This window comes from Eulemur rufifrons, chromosome 1 (assembly GCF_041146395.1).
Source record: "Eulemur rufifrons isolate Redbay chromosome 1, OSU_ERuf_1, whole genome shotgun sequence".
NCBI lineage: Eukaryota > Metazoa > Chordata > Mammalia > Primates > Lemuridae > Eulemur > Eulemur rufifrons.
The window spans coordinates 65,636,796-65,655,752 of record NC_090983.1 but is presented as its reverse complement, the minus strand read 5'-3'; the positions used below and the strand labels follow the sequence as shown (position 1 = coordinate 65,655,752).

The 18,957-nt window shown below is 36.8% G+C and overlaps 1 protein-coding gene across 4 annotated transcripts in view; it reads left to right on the top strand.

Annotated features, from left to right (window-relative positions):
• The window catches only part of TANC1 (tetratricopeptide repeat, ankyrin repeat and coiled-coil containing 1), a 222,291-nt gene that overhangs the window by 76,089 nt on the left and 127,245 nt on the right, over window positions 1-18,957 (top strand). For all 4 annotated transcript variants that reach the window (XM_069497146.1, XM_069497197.1, XM_069497105.1 and 1 more), the window contains exon 3: window positions 84-163. In XM_069497146.1, coding sequence (XP_069353247.1) covers window positions 103-163 — 61 coding nt within the window. In that variant the 5' untranslated portion in view covers window positions 84-102. The remainder of the gene's footprint in view (window positions 1-83; window positions 164-18,957) is intronic.

Genomic DNA, 18,957 nt, shown 5'->3' with positions numbered 1-18,957 from the left:
ACTTGAAGACAAGTTACCTCTTATGTCAATTGCAAGTTATTATGCAAGAACCTTTAAGTCCTCTTCTCTCCTTTTCTCTTTAGAAACAAGAGAGTGTTGAAAATGTTAAAGGCTGTGCTGAAGAAGAGTCGAGAGGGAGGAAAGGGAAGCAAGAAGGAAACAGGTATGTGTAGGAGAATGAGCTGACTCACTCCAGGCTGGGTAGGTTCACTGCTTTGGGAATAGGTCAGAGAGGGTGACCTGGTTAGAACATACAGCAGACTGGAGGCTATGAGAAATGAAATAAATATATATATATATATATATATATATATATGATTTTTAATTTCAAAATATTAAGAGTATAAATAAACTCATTGTATAATGCTGAAGTCAGGGGTTTTAGTGTACCTGTCACAGTGATAGTGTTCATTGTACCCAATAGGTAAGTTTTTATCCCTCATCTTCCTTCCTTCCACCCCCCACTTCTTGGTTTCCAATGTCCTTTACATCACTTTGTGCCTGTGTGTGCCCATCATTTAGCTCCCACTTATTAGTGAGAACATGTGGTATTTGTTTTTCTATTTCTGAGATATTTCACTTAGGATAGTGGTCTCCAGTTCCGTCCAAGCTGCTGCAAAAGACATCATTTCATTACTTTTCATGGCTCAGTAGTACTCCATGATATATATATATACATATATATATATATATATATATCAATCACATGCGTGCGCGCGCGCGCACACGCACACACACACACACACACACACGCATACACCACATTTTCTTTACCCACTCATCCATTGATAGGCACTTAGGTTGATTCCATATCTTTGCAGTTGTGAACTGTGCTGCAATAAACATTTGAGTGCAGGTGTATTTTTGATCAAATGATTTCTTTTCCTTTGGGTAGATACCCAGTAGTGGGATTGCTGGACCAAATGGTAGGTCTACTTTTAGTTCTTTCAGGAATCTCTATACTGTTTTCCATAGAGGTTGTACTAATTTGCAGTTCCACCAACAGTATATGAACATTCCTTTCTCTCGGCATCTGCGCCAGCATCTGTTTTTAGATTTTTTTAATAATGACCATTCTGACAGGGGTAACGTCGTGTCTCATTGTGGTTTTAATTTGCATTTTCCTGATGATTACTGATGTTGAACATTTTTTCATATGTTTCCCATTTGTCTGTCTTCTTTTGAAAAACTTCTGTTCATGTCTTTTGCCTACCTTTTTTTTTTTTGGAGACAGGGTTTTGCTCTTTCGTGCAGTGGTGTCATTGTAGCTCACAGCAACCTCAAACTCCTGGGCACAAAGCGATTCTCCTGCCTCAGCCTCCTGAGTACCTGGAACTACGCCACCACGCCTGGCTAATTTTTCTATTTTTTGTAGAGATGGGGGTCTTGCTCTTGCTCAGGCTTGTCTCAAGCAATCCTCCCACCTTGGCCTCCCAGAGTGCTAGCATTACAGGCTTGAGCCACTGCTCCTGACCCTTTTGCTCACTTTTTGATAGGGTGTTTTGTTTTTTTTCTTTGCTGATTTGTTTGAGTTCTTTGTAGATTTTGGATAATAGTCCTTTGTCAGATGTATAGTTTGTAAATATTTTCTCCCATTTTGTAGGTTGTCTATTCACTCTGCTAGTTATTTCCTTTGCTGTGCGAAGCTCTTTAATTTAATTAAGACCTATTTATTTATTTCTGTTGCTGTATTTGCCTTTGGAGTCTTAGTTATAATTTTTTTGCCTAAACCTATGTCTAGAAGAGTTTTTCCTGTTTTCTTCTAGAATTTTTACAGGTTCCTGACTTACATGTAAGTCTTTAATCCATCTTGAATTAATTTTTGTATATGGCGATAGATAGGGGTCCTGTTTCATTCTTCATGTGGCTATCCAGTTTTCCCAGCACCATTTATTGAATAGGGTATCCTTTCTCCCGTGTATGTTGTTTGCTTTGTTGAAGAACCGTTGGTTGTATCTATATGGTTTTATTTCTGGGTTCTCTATTCTGTTCCATTGGTCAGTGTCTCCACTTTTGTACCAGTACCACACTGTTTTGGTTACTATAGCCTTGTAGTATAATTTGAAGTCAGGTAATGTGATGCCTCCAAATTTGTTCGTTCTTTTTTTTTTTTTTTTTTTTTTTTGATTGCTTTGACTATTCTGGCTCTTTTTTTGATTACAAATGAAGCTTAGGATTATTTTTTTCTAGCTCTTTGAAATATAATGTTGGTATTTTGAAGGGAATTGCATTGAATCTATAAATCACTTTGGTCAGTATGGCATTTTAATGTTGTTGATTCTGCCAGTCTATGAGCGTGGGATGTTTTTCCATTTGTTTGTGTCATCTACGGTTCTTTCATCACTGTTTTTCAGTTCTCCTTGTAGTAATCTTTCACCTCCTTGGTTAAGTATATTTCTAAGTATTTTGTTTTCTTTGTTGCTATTGTAAATGGTATTGAGTCCTTTATTTGACTCTTAGCTTGTCTGTTACTAGTATATAGAAGTGCTACTGGTTTGTGTACATTGGTTTTATAATGTGAGCTTTTGCTGAATTTATTTATGAATTCTAGAAGGCTTTTTGTGGAGTATTTAGGGTTTTCTAGATACAAGATCATATCAGCAAATAGGAATAGTTTGACCTCCTCTTTCCTGATTTGGATGCCCTTTCTTTCTCTTGCCTGACTGCTCTGGCCAGGGCTTCCAGTACTATGGTGAATACAAGTGGTGACAGTGGGCACCCTTGTCTTGTTCCAATTCTTAGAGGGAATGCTTTCAACTTTTCCCCATTCAGTATGATGTTGGCCATGGATTTTCATATATGGCTTTTGTAATTTTGGGGTGTGTTCCTTTATGCCTAGTTTATTGAGGGTTGTTATTATCGTGAAAGGGTGCTGGATTTTATTGAATGCTTTCTCTGCATCTGTTGAGATGATCATATGGTCTTTGTTTTTGCAGTGAATCACATTTATTGATTTGTGTATGTTGAACAATCCTTGCATCCCTAGGATGAAACCTACTTGACTGTGGTGAATTATCTTTTTTATGTGCTGTTGAATTTGGCTTGCTAGTATTTTGTTGAGGATTTTTGCATCTATGTTCATAAGGGATATTGGTCTGTAGTTTTCTTTTTTTGTTATGTCCTTTCCTGGCTTTGGCATCAAGGTGATACTGGCTTCACAGAATGAGTTAGGGAGGATCCTCTCCTTCTTGATGTTATGGAATAATTTCTGTAGGATAGATACCAGTTCTTTGTAGGTCTGGTAGAATTTGGCTGTGAATCCTTCTAGTCTAGGGCTTTTTTTGTTGGAAGATATTTTATTGCTGTCTCAGTCTTGCTGCTAATTATTGGCCTGTTCAGGGTTTCTGTTTCTTCCTGATTCAAGCTTGGGAGGTTGTGTGTTTCCAGGAATTTATTCATGTCCACTAGATTTTCTAGTTTGTGTGCTTAATGGTTTTTGTAGTATTCACAGGTGATATTTTGTATTTCTGTGAGATCAGTTGTAATGTTCTCCTTTTTCATTTTTAATTGAGCTTATTTGAGTCCTTTCTCTTCTGTTTCTGGTTAATCTGGCTACTTGTCCATTGATTCTATGATTTTGAAGAACCAACTTTTTGTTTCGTTGATCCGTTGGTTTTTTTGTTTGTTTCCATTTTGTTTAGTTCTGCTCTGAGCTTTGTTATTTCTTTTCTTCTACTGGCTTTGGGTTTGGTTTATTCTTCTTTTTCTAGTTCCTTGAGATGTGACATTGAGTTGTTAATTTGCAATCTTTTTGATGTAAGCTTTAAAGCTATGAACTTTCTCCTTAGCACTGCTTTTTCTGTATCCTGTAGATTTTGAAGGTCTGTGTCTCCTTTGTCATTCAATTTGAAGAATCTTTTGATGTCCATCTTAATTTCATAATTGACCCAAGGATCATTCAGCAGCACATTGTTTAATTCCCATTACTTTTTGTGGATTTGAGAGTTTTTCTTGGAATTGATTCTAGTTTTATAACGTTAGAATAAAGCTAGTGGTCTGAGAAGATATATGGTATGATTTAGATTTTTCTGAATCGCTGAGACTTGTTTTGTAGCCTAAGATATGGATCAATCTTGGAAAATATCCCATGTGCTCACGAGAGGAGTGTATATTCTGTAGTTTTGGGGTAGACTGTTCTGTAAATGTCTGTTAGGTCCATTTTTTCTAGAGTCCCAACTTAAGTCCAGGGTTTCTGTGTTGGTTTTCTGCTTTGATGTTGAAAAACATTTCTGAGCTTTCTTATGAGAAGTGACTTTGAGAAATTGAGTTTGGGTGTGAATGAAATCCTTCCCCAGAAGACTGTAAAGGTTCATAATTTTAGCAGGTCCTTCAAATCTGGAGGGAGTCAAAGACATTGAGGGATAGCAGGTGTGTTCAGGAATTTGGTTTCTAGAAAGCCCTTTCCCTTTTCCCACATGCATTACATTTTATATGTTTGACCAACTGCTGGCTGACTGGTCCTCGTCTTTTTGGGTATCAAATTTTACTCCTAACAGGTGTAGCCCCACTTAATGCCAGACTGCTAGTTTTCATTATGATGAAAGCTACTTAATTTGGCTTGGATTTCATTCTTGTTTGTAGAGTTCTGGTGCATGTGGTCATTGTGACTCTAATAGCATTACATTCCATGTGATAACCTCTTCTAAGGTTATTTTGGTGAACACTCAGTGCTATACTCTTTTTCTCTTGCTAGAAAAAATACATATTGTCTAACTGCATTGCACAGTAAAAATGTGTTAGTGTGAGTTGACTTCCCTGAAATGTTGCATTTTACCCTGTAACTCATGTTAATCCAGTCTCCTTGAAGAGTAGATGGTTTTTTGAGTTATTATATGTCAAATAACATTTCAGTTTTAATTTTTGTTTAAAAAAAAGTACGCTTGTTACTGAAACATCATGAAATTATCATTAATTCTTTAATTCAAAAGATCTTTTAATGCCTTCTAATATTGTTAATATCTGTTGTTTCTGTACTTACATAAGAGGATAAGTGGATTTCTACAATTTTTGGTTATATAGAACTTAGACAAAATTTCTATTAATTACTAATTATCCCTTAAATCAAGTCTGCAAAATGGCAAACTCAAGGTAGAGCCTTTATTTTAAGGTTGCCAATAAGATTCCATTGTCAGCTTCTCATCAATGCCTGGGTAAGCAGACACAAAGAAAATAAGAAACCAGTTTTTAATGATATAAACAGGAGACCATCGTTAGCTCTTAACCTCAGAAAATCAACCCCTAGCTTTGAATAATTAATTAGAATTGTTACTATGGAGAAATTTCAGTTCACATAATTTCTATCCAGGGAGACATTCACCCTCTGCTGGATCAAGGCCAAAATGTCTTTCTCATTAGTTTTCTGAAAGCTGTTTAAAAAAAAAAAGAAAACCCAAACTTTTTTCAATTTTGGCTCATCTGACACCAATCCTAGGAACCTTTTTATTTGCTTCTTTAAAAGCCTTTGTAATTTCCAGGGTAAAGTTAGATCCTAAGCTGTCTGTTAGGCTGAAGCTGCCAACCATGGATTATTTTCTCAGGGCCAGGGTCCCCAAGCCAAAACTCCCTAGTCATTAACAGTCTTTCGAAACAGACCTACCATCGTCTTTGACCAATGCCAGACTCATGTGAAATAACAATATATTAATGATTGTTAGCACCCCTGCCTTTCATACTGACCAAACAGACATATAGTTTGTGTTTTAAACTTTTCCAATTTCAGAGCATGTGATTTGGGGTTTATTTCTCCCTTTGGTCTTTAAAAGCAACTACTGCTTTTTCGGAATTATTTCTTCGTAATAATTCCTACCCTGTAGCTTTTTCACTAATACAAACCAACTTGAAAGAGTAATGGGAATGTTTCTCATAAAACATCTGTATGGTATGTGCCTTTTTGCTCTTAACTAGAACCTGGTTGTATTAGGTTAGGAACAAAGCAGATGGTGAAGCAAATCCTGGTGAAGTTATGTCACAAGATGATTGGGGAAAGTACTTGGAAATTTGACCACTTATATGTTGAGTTCTGTGCCAACTCTCATTATATGAGTAAATCATAGCTAAGTTTCTCTATAAATTAAAGCTGGTTAATCTGACACTGCTCTGAAACTTGGGTAATAATGTCTCCTGCAATATGGAAAAATTTTGCTCTACTGTTTCCAATTAAAAACAAAGACACAAAATTCATTTTTATGTACTTGAACCTGCAATCATAGAAATTAAGGAAATATTTATGTCTAAAACGCTGAGTTCTGTTTTTCATATCCTTTGTAGATTGTTTTTACAGACAATCGTTTACTACACTTTTATGTTATATGTATTTTGAGAATTTGGAAAACATAATCACTGAGTTAAATTTAGTCTTATTCAAAAGAAACCGAATATTTTTCAGAAGTATTGAAAAGTTAGTCCTTCAACAATCCATAAAAGAATATGTCACATGTATCTACTGTAAACTATTGGTAAAATTTTAGCAGGTAGTGAAATTCAAGTTATATGTATATAAGATTATTTGAAATGTTATATGTAGTGAGATTTAAACTATTGAAAACATTGAATAAGCTCTAAAAATAATTAGCAAAATTTTTTTCATTATTATGTTTTACCTAGGAAATGCTTATAGCTGAGCAAAAAGGTGTTTTTTGGAGGCTGTAGAGGCATGTTGGAGAATGCAATATTGAAAACTTTAAAATGTTTTTTTAGAAAGCACATTCACCTTGTTTCTGCTTTTCCATCAGTGCAAATAATTACTGTATTTCTCTTGACCTTGAGTTAGGCCTAAGGGAGCAAAAATCAATATTAAACCATAATGTGGGGAGGGCCAGACGAGGGCATCTATTTTTTTCTCTCCCTGCTTTATGTTAGGGCCTTGATCTAAAACAAGCAGATGAGGTGCTTGTTTATTTTGAAGCTCTCCAGGGAGGATGTACAACCTTTACCACATGTTTCACCATTTTAAGTGACCTTTACTATCAGAAAATATTCATGTTACTATTATTAAACTGTTACTTTAAAAATTAATTAATTACTTCACTCTTAAGATTTGGAGTGTTCTGATATCAAATCTGGACCTAATAAGAGTTAAGAATGGAAACAGCCACATAGAAAGTTAATATCTTTTCTGGTGTTAGAAAATGAATAGAAAAAAAGTTCCATTTTACAATAGTAACAAAAGCTTTAATGATCAGCCTAAGAAGAAATTTACAAGCCTTATATTGAAGAAAATGATAAAACTTTACTCAAGGACTTAGAGGAAGTCCTGAATAAATAAATGGGAAGAAATACCGTATTCCTGAATAGGCTGATTGATTTTTTTTAAACTGACTACCTCTTCCTTCATTATCTATATATTCCATTTAATCCCTGATGCAATCGCAACTATTTTTTTTTTTTAAGACTTTATTTTTAGGACAGTTTTAGGTTCACAGTAAAATTGAGTGGAAAGTACAGAGATTTGCCCTTACATACACATAGCCTCCCCCATTATCAACATCCCCCCTCAGAGTGGTACACTTGTTACAATCAGTGAACCTGTATTGACACAGTATTATCACCCAAAGTCCATAGTTTACATTAGGGTTCACTCTGGTGTTGTAATATACATTTAATGGATTTGGACGAATGTTTAATGACATGCATTCACCATTATAGGATCATGCAGAGTAGTTTCGTTGCCTTAAAAACCCTGCCCCCCCCCCTTTTTTTAACACAACATAAAATCGATTTAAAAATTCATCTGGAAAAGAAAATGCTTAAGGAAAGTCAAAATTTGAAAATGTGGTGCAGCTGCATTTAAGTGGCTGAGCCTGGTTCGCATGCCTGGGCTCTAGCTGCATGAGAGACTGGAAGAGTGTTTGGACTTCTTAGCTTCTAAAGGGCAACGTGCAGTGTGGAGGATCCTTCAGTGATAGACATTGGGCAGGTTCCCTCCCCTTCAAAAACTAACAGAGCTCAGATATCTAGTACAGCTCATTATAAGAGCTATTACTCTACACAGTAAATGAATGGCTCAGCTAGTGTTTTTTTTTTGTTTGTTTCTTTGTTGTGTGAGTTTTTTTTTTTTTACTGGCCTGTAAGAAATGAAACAATTTTATCTAACTTCTGTGATACAATTAAAGCTCAGAATTGGTAGTGCTTTTTTTCTTTGAATTCTGGAGATTTTGGCCTCACTCTGGAAGCATTAGCTGGGCAAGGCCTCTTGCCTTCCCTGGAGAGAGCTGGTCCCTCCTTGTTCCTCTCTGTCCCTTCACCAGTCTTGAACTCATAATGTTTTGCCCTCTCTAACTCTCCTAGTCATTCAGTGTTGGTGTGGAAGTAGGTCCAAGTTGAGGCAGAAGAGCAAAGTTCAGTGAACTTTTAATTGTGGTATGCCTCAATTAAAATATAGACCGATTAAGGAACAGTTTCTTTGTGTGCCAAAATAATAACTTTTTATTAGTCTTTTCCTTTCAGTTTAATTATTTGTATCCTTTTTTTTTCAGCAGGGGGGGCTTAGTTTGGAGCAACTTATTAAAAAAGCCATTTGACCTTTACCTTTCCATCATTAAAACCCAGGTGGTTGGCTAAATAAATTTGTAATGATGTTAATTAAGGCATTGGATAGTCTCTAAGCCTGTGTGTGTACTGAATTAATCTGTTAGCTTTGCATCTCATTCTTCACTTTGAATTTGAAGTAAAAGGAAGCTGTTTGCCTCTAAAGTTTAAAAGCCATTGATGTGATTGTTAAACTTGGTATTTTAAGCCATTCCAGGCTGCCGTCTGGCTTGCAGTGGTACCTTCTAAAAATGCCTCTATACAAACGATGCTTTGTTTTATGCGGAAAATATGAAGCTGCTTTTGATTACTCTGTGCTGCCATTGCCCATTTTCTGTGGTTATAGACTATTATTTAGGAATTTAGTGCAGTGACTTGTCTTGCTGAGCTATGGATATTTGGTATCTTCTTGTTAACAGACTCCAAAAATGTTTCCCAAGCAACAAAACAAGCAGAAATAGTTTAGTTTAAAGGTATTGTATTTCTCTTTACCAGGACATTTAAACAAATTCTGTAAAATATTAGGACATGATTTAAACGTTGCATGGAACCAGGCTGGTTTCTAACAGGAGCAGGAATGCTGTTTGATCAGTTTCTTCATCAGTTTTTCTCTTTGTTGTCCCTCATGAATGTCACAAAGTTAAGGAAAAGCACAGACTTTGGAACTGGAGGACACAGTTTCAAATCCCAGCTTGATCACCTCCCATTTAACTTGAACTTGGACCAATTTTCTTAACCTTGATAAACCACCTTAGAGGGATGTTGTGAAGGTTAAATTAAACAGCCTTTCTGCAAACGCATCTTAGCTTGACATTTAGCTTCTGCTGGATACCCAGTAGTACATCTTTCCTTCCTTGAGAAAACTCTATGATACCTCAAAGAATAAACAAAACCGCTTTTAAAACTTCTTGTTTTTTCCCTGTTGAAGAGAAGGCAGGACTGATCTCTGGTAGAGTGATGTTCTAGAAGCTTCTTTCCATGACTTCTTATTCCCAAATACTCTATCTACTTTGGGTACTAACGGCTCTCCTCTCATCTTTATCCTTGCCCTGATAACATGGATATGGGTGGCTGCAATGGTTTGAGACCTTGTCTAGAGTCTTTGTAGATCATGGAACTGGCAGATAGCAGAGGCCAAGAGCCCGGAAGCAAACTCCAGGTTAAGGATGGAAGAGGGCCACCTGCACACTGCTGTCTTCCTGATGATTGTGCTTTTATTTCCCTTACTGAAATCAAGCAATTTGTATGTTAATGTATATTTTCTTTCTGAGGGCTTTCCCACCCAACATCCCACCTCCTACCACAGAAACAAATTTTCTTTTTTCTTTCTTTCTTTTTTTTTTTTTTTTGAGACAGAGTCTCCCTCTGTTGCCCTGGGTAGAGTGCAGTGGCGTCGTCATAGCTCACTGCCGCCTCAAACTGCTGAGTTTAAGTGATCCTCCTGCCTCAGCCTCCTGAGCAGCTGGGACTACAGGTGCATGCACCACCACACTGGCTAATTTTTTTCTATTTTTAGTAGAGACAGGGTCTTGCTCTTGCTCAGGCTGGTGTCAAACTCCAGAGCTCAAGCGATCCTTTCACCTCAGCTTCCCAGAGTGCTAGGATTACAGGTGTGAGCCACCGTGCCCAGCCTAACAAATTTTCTATATAATTTTTGTTATAGAAAACTTCTTTCCAAGTATCAGACATTAAAAATGTTTTTATTTTTGATAGAAATTTTTCTTGTTTTCTTAGTCTTCTCAGGCTGCCATAACAAAATACCATTGTCCGGGTGGCTTAAACAACAGCAGTTTACTTCTCACAGTGCTGGAGGCTGAAAGTTTGAAATCAGGTTGTAGCACGAGCAGGTTCTGGTGAAGGCCCCGTTTCTGGCTTGTAAATGGCCGCCCTCACCTTGTGTTCTCCCATAGCTGGGGGACAGAGACAGCAAGCTCTCTGCTCCCTCTTATAAGACTACTAATCCCATCATGAGGGGCCCACCCTCATCTGAAGAAACTATCTAGTCTGATCTCATTTAACTGAATTTACGTCTCGAAAGCCCTATCTCCAAAAACTCTCACACTGGGGGTTAAGGCTTCAACATTATGAATTTTGAGGGGGACACAATTTATCCATAGTACTTTATTCTGATTATAAATGTAATACTGTATTTCATTGACTATAAAACACACCATTATTTTATGTACTGCTAAGGAAGAAAAAATTGCTGTCAACTAAAGTGCCACAACATTTTATCACTTAGAATGTTTGTTATACTTAAGATTTCCTTTAAGCTGCTTCAAAGAAGTAAAGAGAATAAATATCAGTCTTTGAATCAATGCCCAATATGTATATGCTCATTGTAGAAAGCTTGGAAAATACTGATAAGAATAAAGAAAAAAAGCAAGATAGTCTATATTTTTTGCTTTATCCTTTCAAAATATCATTAGTCTATGAAAAATGCCTAATATTTTGTTGTATCACTATACCATGGTTTTATTTGGGCCCATTTTGTTTCCATATTTTTTCTCATTTGTTAAAAAACCCTCTGGAAAAAACATACCATTGTATGAATTACTGATTATTTTAGTAGAATATGTTCTTAGGCATGGGATTAATAGTGAAAGGAAATGAACTTTTTATAAGCTCTTAGTGCCTCTTGCCAAGTTGTTTTCCAGGAATACTGTATTGGTTGCCACCTGGGTAAGCAGTATGGGAGTGTGGCTGCTTTGTACAATTCTTATTAGTATTGGGTATATTGTGGATTTTAATAATCCTTGCCACTTGTATAGGTTAAAACATGTATTTCATTGTTTTTAATTAGCACTTCTTTGAGGTCAGTAGAACTCTTTAAGTATTTAGTGCTCATTTATATTTCCTCTTCAATAATTTCATTTCTTTTCATGGCCTTATATGTTTTTTTCTGTTGGGAATATGAGAGACATTAATCTGGGTCTTCCCTTTCCTAGTGTGGCTGTTGGTGTGTAGTAGTGGGGTTTTTATAGAAAGTCACTCTTTGGGGAATTTTCACTGAAGTCACTTACGGTGAAACTGTACGCTAGATGAATAAAAGTGTCTTTCTGTATTGTTAAATTTTATATTTGTGCTGAGGCTAGAGATCCACTAGTCTGATTGGCTTTATATTCAAGAATTTATGAAGAAACCAAAATAACTATAAAAGCAAGTAAAATGAGTCATCAGGTTGTCCACAGTATGTGGTGACATTCTGCCTCTGTGCACAGCCAAAAAGTTAAGATGTGCCAGAAACCTGACTCCTGGTGAGTTCCTAACAACAGGCAGGGTTAGTTCCAGCAGCATCTTCTTAGTACATTGCTGTATTCTTAAGTGCAAACTTTTATCCGTGGCTGCATATTATCCCTATTATGTACAGGGATTCTTTTTCAAACTATGATAAAGGAATGAAGTTTTAAAGTTTTAGATCTAGAAGGATCTTAGAAATTTAGTTTCAGTTTCTTCATTTTTTGAGGAATGTTTGGGAAAAGAGGCATTGAGCAATTGCCCAAAGTCATATAGCTAGTTAAAGCAGTAATAGCATGAAAATACAGTGTTTTTTCCCCTTTTATTTTTCTTTTTTGCTTTCTTTTTTCTATAAATCAGGGAACAAAGTATAGTTTTTGACTGCAGATGAGTTTTTTGTACCATATCTCTGGCTGACCTTCTTTATGTCTTGCAATGAGTAAATATAAAGGAAAACATTTCTATGTTATATCTCTGTCCCCGAGACAGAAGATAGTAGATTTATTATTTATAATTTTTCTCTTTAGGGATGCTTATTTTGATTTTTTTTTCTCTAGATTTTCTTTTTCCTAGAAGGATTGTTTCTCAGATTCTTACATGGTCTTAATCTAGACTCAGAATCACTGAGTAATATCTATATTTCTTTTTCTATATCTTAAAGTCAAGTTTTGCTTAATATCCTTGAGAATGCTAGGATTTAATCCATCCTATTCTGAAAACATTTGTTTGGCAAAGCCATTCAAACTCCATAAATGTAATGGTTAAATATAGTGCACAATTATAGAAAAAAAAAAAACTATATGATGTTATTAAAGAAAAAGAACAGATACCATCCCTATTTCTTCTTTGCTTCCCTTTCACTCCCCAAAGGCAACTAATGTTACGTTTCTTATATGATCTTTCTAGATATTTGCTATGCATATGATCATATATCTATACATCTACAGATCCTTAAGAAACCCCACATGGACTTTACCATGCATTTTATTCTGTAAACTACAATGTTGACTGAATGCATTTTTAGGTATTTTTTCATATTAGCACATGCCAATATATAGGCTTCTAAAAAGTTGATCAATATTACATTGGGCGAATTATACTCTAATTTATTTCATTATTCTGCTGCTAATGAACACTTAAGTTGTATATTTTTTGTTATTACAAATCAGTTCTAGAGTGAATCTCCTTGTGCATCGCTGCCTGTGCTTTCATAAGAATAGTGGTAAGAAAAATTATTGGGTAACCAGTTTGTTCATTTATGATTTTTCTAAATTTTTCAAATTGTCCTTTGAAAAAGTGGTGTTAGATTTACAGTTCCTCCAGCAATATATGAGAATACTTGTTTATTCAAATCCTTACCAACATAGATTATAATAGTCTATTTCATTTTTGCCAGTATGATAGGCAAAAATTGTATCTTGTTTTTAATTTGCAATTCTTAATAAATTCAATTGCAGTTTTGTATGTTTATTGGCCATTTGAAATTATACTGCCTGGGTTTGTATCCTTGTTCCACAGTTTACTAGCTGTGTGAATTTAGGCAAAATTACTTAAGCTTTCTGTGCCTTGTGGTTCACTTACGAGGATTAAGTGAATTAATATTTATGAGGTGCTTAAACCCTTGCTTGGCACATAGTATATGTCATATAAGTATTTGTCAAAAATAAATAAAAATTCTAATTGTTTACTCTGTCTTGCCTGTTTCTTTACCTATTTTTCTGTTGGGTTCAGTAGCTATTTTCATATTTTGGTAAGTGGTTAACTGTTGATTACTTACTAAAGTTCTAAGCGAGGCAAACATATGTGTCTTGTTTAATGTTGATCTATTATATAAAGCCTAAAAAGATTCATCTAAGTCATCTTTCATTTTTGGTAGGATTAAGCGAAGGATTTTGTATTAATTCTGTAAGTTCAGTGTTGAAAACTGAGAGGTTACAAATCATTTTTTCAGGGAGGTCAGCTCTCTTTATTTCCCTGCTTTGTGAGTTTTGATTCCACTAATCTGATTAAATCTCTTAGAGCTACATCCTTAGCTCTAAGATTCTGAAGATTAGAGATTCTGGAGGGTTTTTTTCCCTTCCATCCATTAAATTGTTACTATGGTTATTGGACTCCCTACACAGTACCTCAAATCCCTTCTGATTTATGGAAGCCGCATCTTAAAGATGAATAAGCTCTGCTGGGTTGGCTTCAGAAATCTTAAGAGCCCCAGTTTGAATGTACCTACAGTTCTCTTTGAATAAGTTGTTTCATCTTTTCTGAACCTCGGTTTTCTTACCTATAAAATGAAGGTGCTAATCTCTCTCTGTGTCAGGTAGTAATTATGAAGGTCAAATGAAATGAAGTTTTAAAAACTTCAAGTTGAAGATTGGGGATTTAACAAAACACATAATCCTTGGTTTTGGGAAATGCCCATTAAGCAAGGAAAAATAAAGTATACATGTACAAATATTTAAACTTCTATCAGGAGTTTTTGGCCTTCAAATGTTATGGGAGAGGAATGAGATAGCTCTTTCTTATTCAAGATATTAGAAACCAGGAAGTGAACCACAGTTCACCAGGAAGTGAATCCTCTGGAGAACATATGGCAGTACTTATGAAAAGTTGTTTTTTATTGAGCGTTTGCTGTATATCAAGACCGTGTGGTAAGTTACCTCACATAACCAATAGCTTATTAGTAAAGGTTAAAGAACTAGCTTAAGATTACATAATTACTAAGTGGCAGAGCCAGAGTTTAAACCCACATATCTATACATCTGTAGATCCCTAAGAAACGCCCCCATGCATAGTATAGCAGCCAGGCTGCTTGGGTTCAGTTCCCAGCTCCAGTTGCTTAATCTCACCGTATTTCCATTTCTGCTTCTGTACAATGGGGATAATGACAGAATCTACTTCTTTTCCATTGTTGTGAGGATTGAATAAGTGACAGTGCTTAGAACAGTGCCTGGGTAAGTATAAGCATTTTATAAATGTTTGCTCATATTATAATGTATAATAATTCTATACCATTCTGGCTTGCTCTTCTGCTCCTTCAGACTTTAGTAAATGGTGGCATCTTGGATATTTTTGTTTCCTTAGCTCACTTGTCTGTGTGGCAGACAACAACCCTTGCCATTCCATCTGGTGCAGATGGAGGAAAAAGCCATGGTAATAGGCATGTCCTTAGCAGAGTGCTGTAGGGACAGTTGCTGTAAACAGTCTGGGAGGGTATGCATTTTCTAGGAGATGGAACGGGGCAGGGATATGAGGCCTGGATGCAAGGATCTGAAGCCAGAAGCCTTTATGCAAAGATGTGTGTACATTCTGAGGTGTTGTGCGCAGATGATTTAGCATCCACCTCAACTTTACAAAATGGGCTCTAGTGTAATCGTGTAGTACAGTGATTCCTAAATCTGACTGGTTCACCTGGACACTTGTGACTCATATTGCCACAATACCCACTCACCAGGGGTGGGGCTTAAGCATTTTTTAAAACATGATTTTGAACGGTTAGCCCTGTTTCGGAGCTGCTGGTATGCTATCTGTTCCTGTGTCTCTGCAGGGCCACCCCAGCCAGCCATGTAGATGTACGTGTATGTCACTTTAAAAACTCTTAGAAGGAGATTCCCCCATTACCTAGAAAACCCTGTTCTTGGCCATCCTATAAAGATAAACTTGAAATACAGATATACAAGCAGATGAGTGAAAGGATTCCATTGCAGAAATAACAAGGAAAGAGGATTTGATCCAAGTAATTTGTCAGTATATTTTATTTGGTTCTTGTTTTTATGCTGATTCCTTGTCAACATTTGTTTGTTCTCATATTTATACTTGCAAGTTAGATACACAAAAGTAATAGCTATTGAATGTAATTTTGATGTTTAATTTATATGCCACTTTATAGAAATTGTAAGAGGGCTTTTTTCCAAGAATGATACTCAAAGAATGAATGAAGTAACTCACATTCCATTTTATATTTGAGAATTCATGATTAGAGTGGAATGTTAATATGGTTAGCTGCAGCGAGACAATATTGACATTGTTGCTAAGATATTTTACCAGACATGTCATTGAGGCTGCTATTTTGAAAACTGAGCAAGGATTTTTTTTTTTTTTGGTGGTGATAGTGGAGCCAGGGATATAGCAAATAAAATACATAAGATGCATACAAATACAAATAAGATACAGAAAATGTAGTCTTCTCATTCTCTCCCCCAAGCCCCTGTCCCCAAGTACAGGCTAAAAAAGCCCTTGTTAAATAGCCACTAGTACACAGTTGATTTAGTTTGCTACTTTCTAGAATGTGAACTGAATTGGTTGTGTTGCATTTTTGTGCATGTTTTTGTGGGGAAGAAACTTTAAGTGCTGCCTAGAAACTTTGAGGCATTTTTTCCCAAAATGTTTATAGATCCCATTTTCCTTGTAAGGAGTTGAAATAAGATAAATGGTAGCAACTGTCTTTTATTCTCTCCCTTTTCTCTTGCAGCAAGGCCTTTTGGCAGACAGCTTTGCTGATGGGACTGCCAGAGTTTGGATTTGAGTAGTTAGTGAGGGGGTGGTGTACTGGTTATGGTATTGTTCTAAAAGTCTTTTTCTCCGTCACTTACTTTTCCACCCCCAAAATGTCAGCATGTCCAATATGACAGAGTGTTCCTGATGATTATCATTCAGAGAAACGTGACTTACTAAATTATCTGTGGATAAGTCAGAATTTCTTAAGCACTGAACAATGCTCCATGCTCAGTATGCATGTTGGTTAGGGAATCTGCTATTTGGGATGACAATCCAGTGTGATCCTGTGATTCAGAGTTCTGACTCTGGAGTCAGACTACCTGGGTTCAAATCCAGATCTGCTCCTTACAGGCTGTAGGATCCTAGGCAGCTTACTTAGCCCCACCCGCCCCCAATCTTAGTTTCTTCATCTAAACAAGAGCGCAATGACAGCATCTACTTCAAATGGAATAGGATGAATAGATAAGTTAATGTATTGCTTTGGTTTGTTTGGCCCCACCAAAACTCATGTTGAGCTTTGATCCCCAGTGGCAGTGTTGGGAGGTGGGGGCCTACTGGGAGGTGTTTGGGTTAGGGGGGCAGATCCCACGTGAATGGCTTGGTGCGGTTCTTTCCATAGTGAGTTCTCACTCTGGTGAGATGAGATTTGTTCTCACTGTAATGGATTAGTTCCCGAGAGAGTGGGTTGTAATAAAGCCAGGATGCCCCTCAGGTTTTCCTGTCTTCATATGTGTCCTCCACCTTCTCCGTCATGTTGTAAAGCAGCACAAAAGCCCTCCCCCAAAGCCAGGGCCATTCCCTTGAATTTCTCAGCCTGCTGAACCAGGAGCTAAGTAAATCTTTCTTCTAGTCTCAGGTATTTTTTTTATAGCAACACAAAATGGACTAATACCTATATGTAAAGTGCTTAGCACTGTGTCTGGCGCACAAAGCAAGGGCTTAATACTTACTAGCTTCATCATCATCATTAGGGCAGATACATGCAATGGTCATACATATATAGTTAAAACAGAACTCAATATAAATCCTGACACACCTCTTAGATACTTACTTAATGTGAAGTTTGAAGGTAAGTGAGCTCTGCCAGTAATCGTGGGACTCCGTCAGTAATTGAGATGGAGAATGGCTTTAGGAGTCGAATATTCTCTTGGTAGTCATGGTCCACTGGGCTGCCTCATTGTACATGTCCATGGGCACCATTGACATAGGTGTGACATGGGCAGCATGGGGGTCCTACTGTTTTCATTTCTCATGTTGCCCTCAAAGTACTGCTGAGAACAGTGAGTTCTCTATTATTGTAAATTAAGAGGGTCTATTTGGGTTGTTTTGGAGAGGTTCAATGTTAAGAAAAGCATTAGTTGCTTGAGACTGGAGGCTAAAGGCAGGAAGGACAGAGTGTAGACAGCTAGGGCAGTGAGGTTCCTTTGAAATGTGTTGAAGTCCCGGGGTAAAGCACTGGATCTTGGACCATACAGCCAGTCCAGAACTTCCTTGTGAGAACAGTCAGCAGGGAAAGCCCCATTAGTGAGACCTGGATATGGGCAGTCAGGGCTAGGTGGACGTGGGCAAGTCTGCGTGATTGAGTAAAAAACAGTGGGCATAGCTCGAGATGCCTGGGTAAAGGAAGAGTGAGCCCCGTCCTTCCTGGGGAAGGGGACTCAGGAGAGCAGGAATCTCAGGAACTTGACAGTTACCCAGTGGGCCGACTTGCTGGGGAACCTCTAGAAGTAAAAGGAGATGGGTACACATTTATGTTTCAGATAAATGTTTACTGGAAAATAAAATGTATTTTAACTTAAAAGGTCTCATTTATAAAAAGTGTCAGAATATATGTCAAACTGCAATTGTAAAAGGAAGGGGAAAAAACAGCCGTACTTCCACTCCTTTAAAAATAATCACAGTCAGCATTTTATTGAGCTTCCTTCTAGTTTTGGATTGTATGTCTTTTCCATTATCGTCATACAGCGAGTAAAAGATTGTATATACTGGCTTAAATGTTTGTTCCTCATGGTTTTTTTTTTTTTTTTTATGGTGATCATATGGCAAACTCTGATTTCTCTTTTTCTCTTTTGTAATTTCAGTTCCTTGGCAATGAAAATGGTCATTGTGGTGTTCCGTGCTGTTCTGCTTGTTTAGAGGGGCGGGTGAGGGTAAAGAGAATCTTCGCTGTCTTGTGTCCCAATCATGTAAAGAAAAATGTGAGCTATTGTTAGCAAGTTCTGGCAGAATAGCGCCAGTTATTGTTTTAAGAGGTCTCCAGATAAGGTAAGAGATTCTTTCTGAACCGTGGGGTAAAGATACGGTTCAAAAAACATACTTCCTGAATGAGAAGGGAGGAATAGAAGAGGGACAGTTGAGTGAAGTGCTAAAGGCTAGGATAAGGGTTATAGAGTTTATTGCATTTTTTAAAAAACCGTAATGTCCTCACTGTTGCGTAATTTTGAGTCTTCAGTAACTTTTTTTTTTTTTTTTTTCTTCAGAAGGATACATGGGCTATGTATTTTCTGAGCCTTTGAGAATTTTTTTTGGTGGATATCACATATAATAGAAAACTTGGTGCAGTTTTAGAAGATTTGGTTATGCTTTTCCTTCAGGTTTTGTAGATGTTGTTTTTTTGACTTCTGGTTTTGGGTGTTGGAGGGGAGAAGGGTTGTGGGTTGAATTGTGTTCCCAAAAAAAGGTACATTGAAGTCTCAACACTTG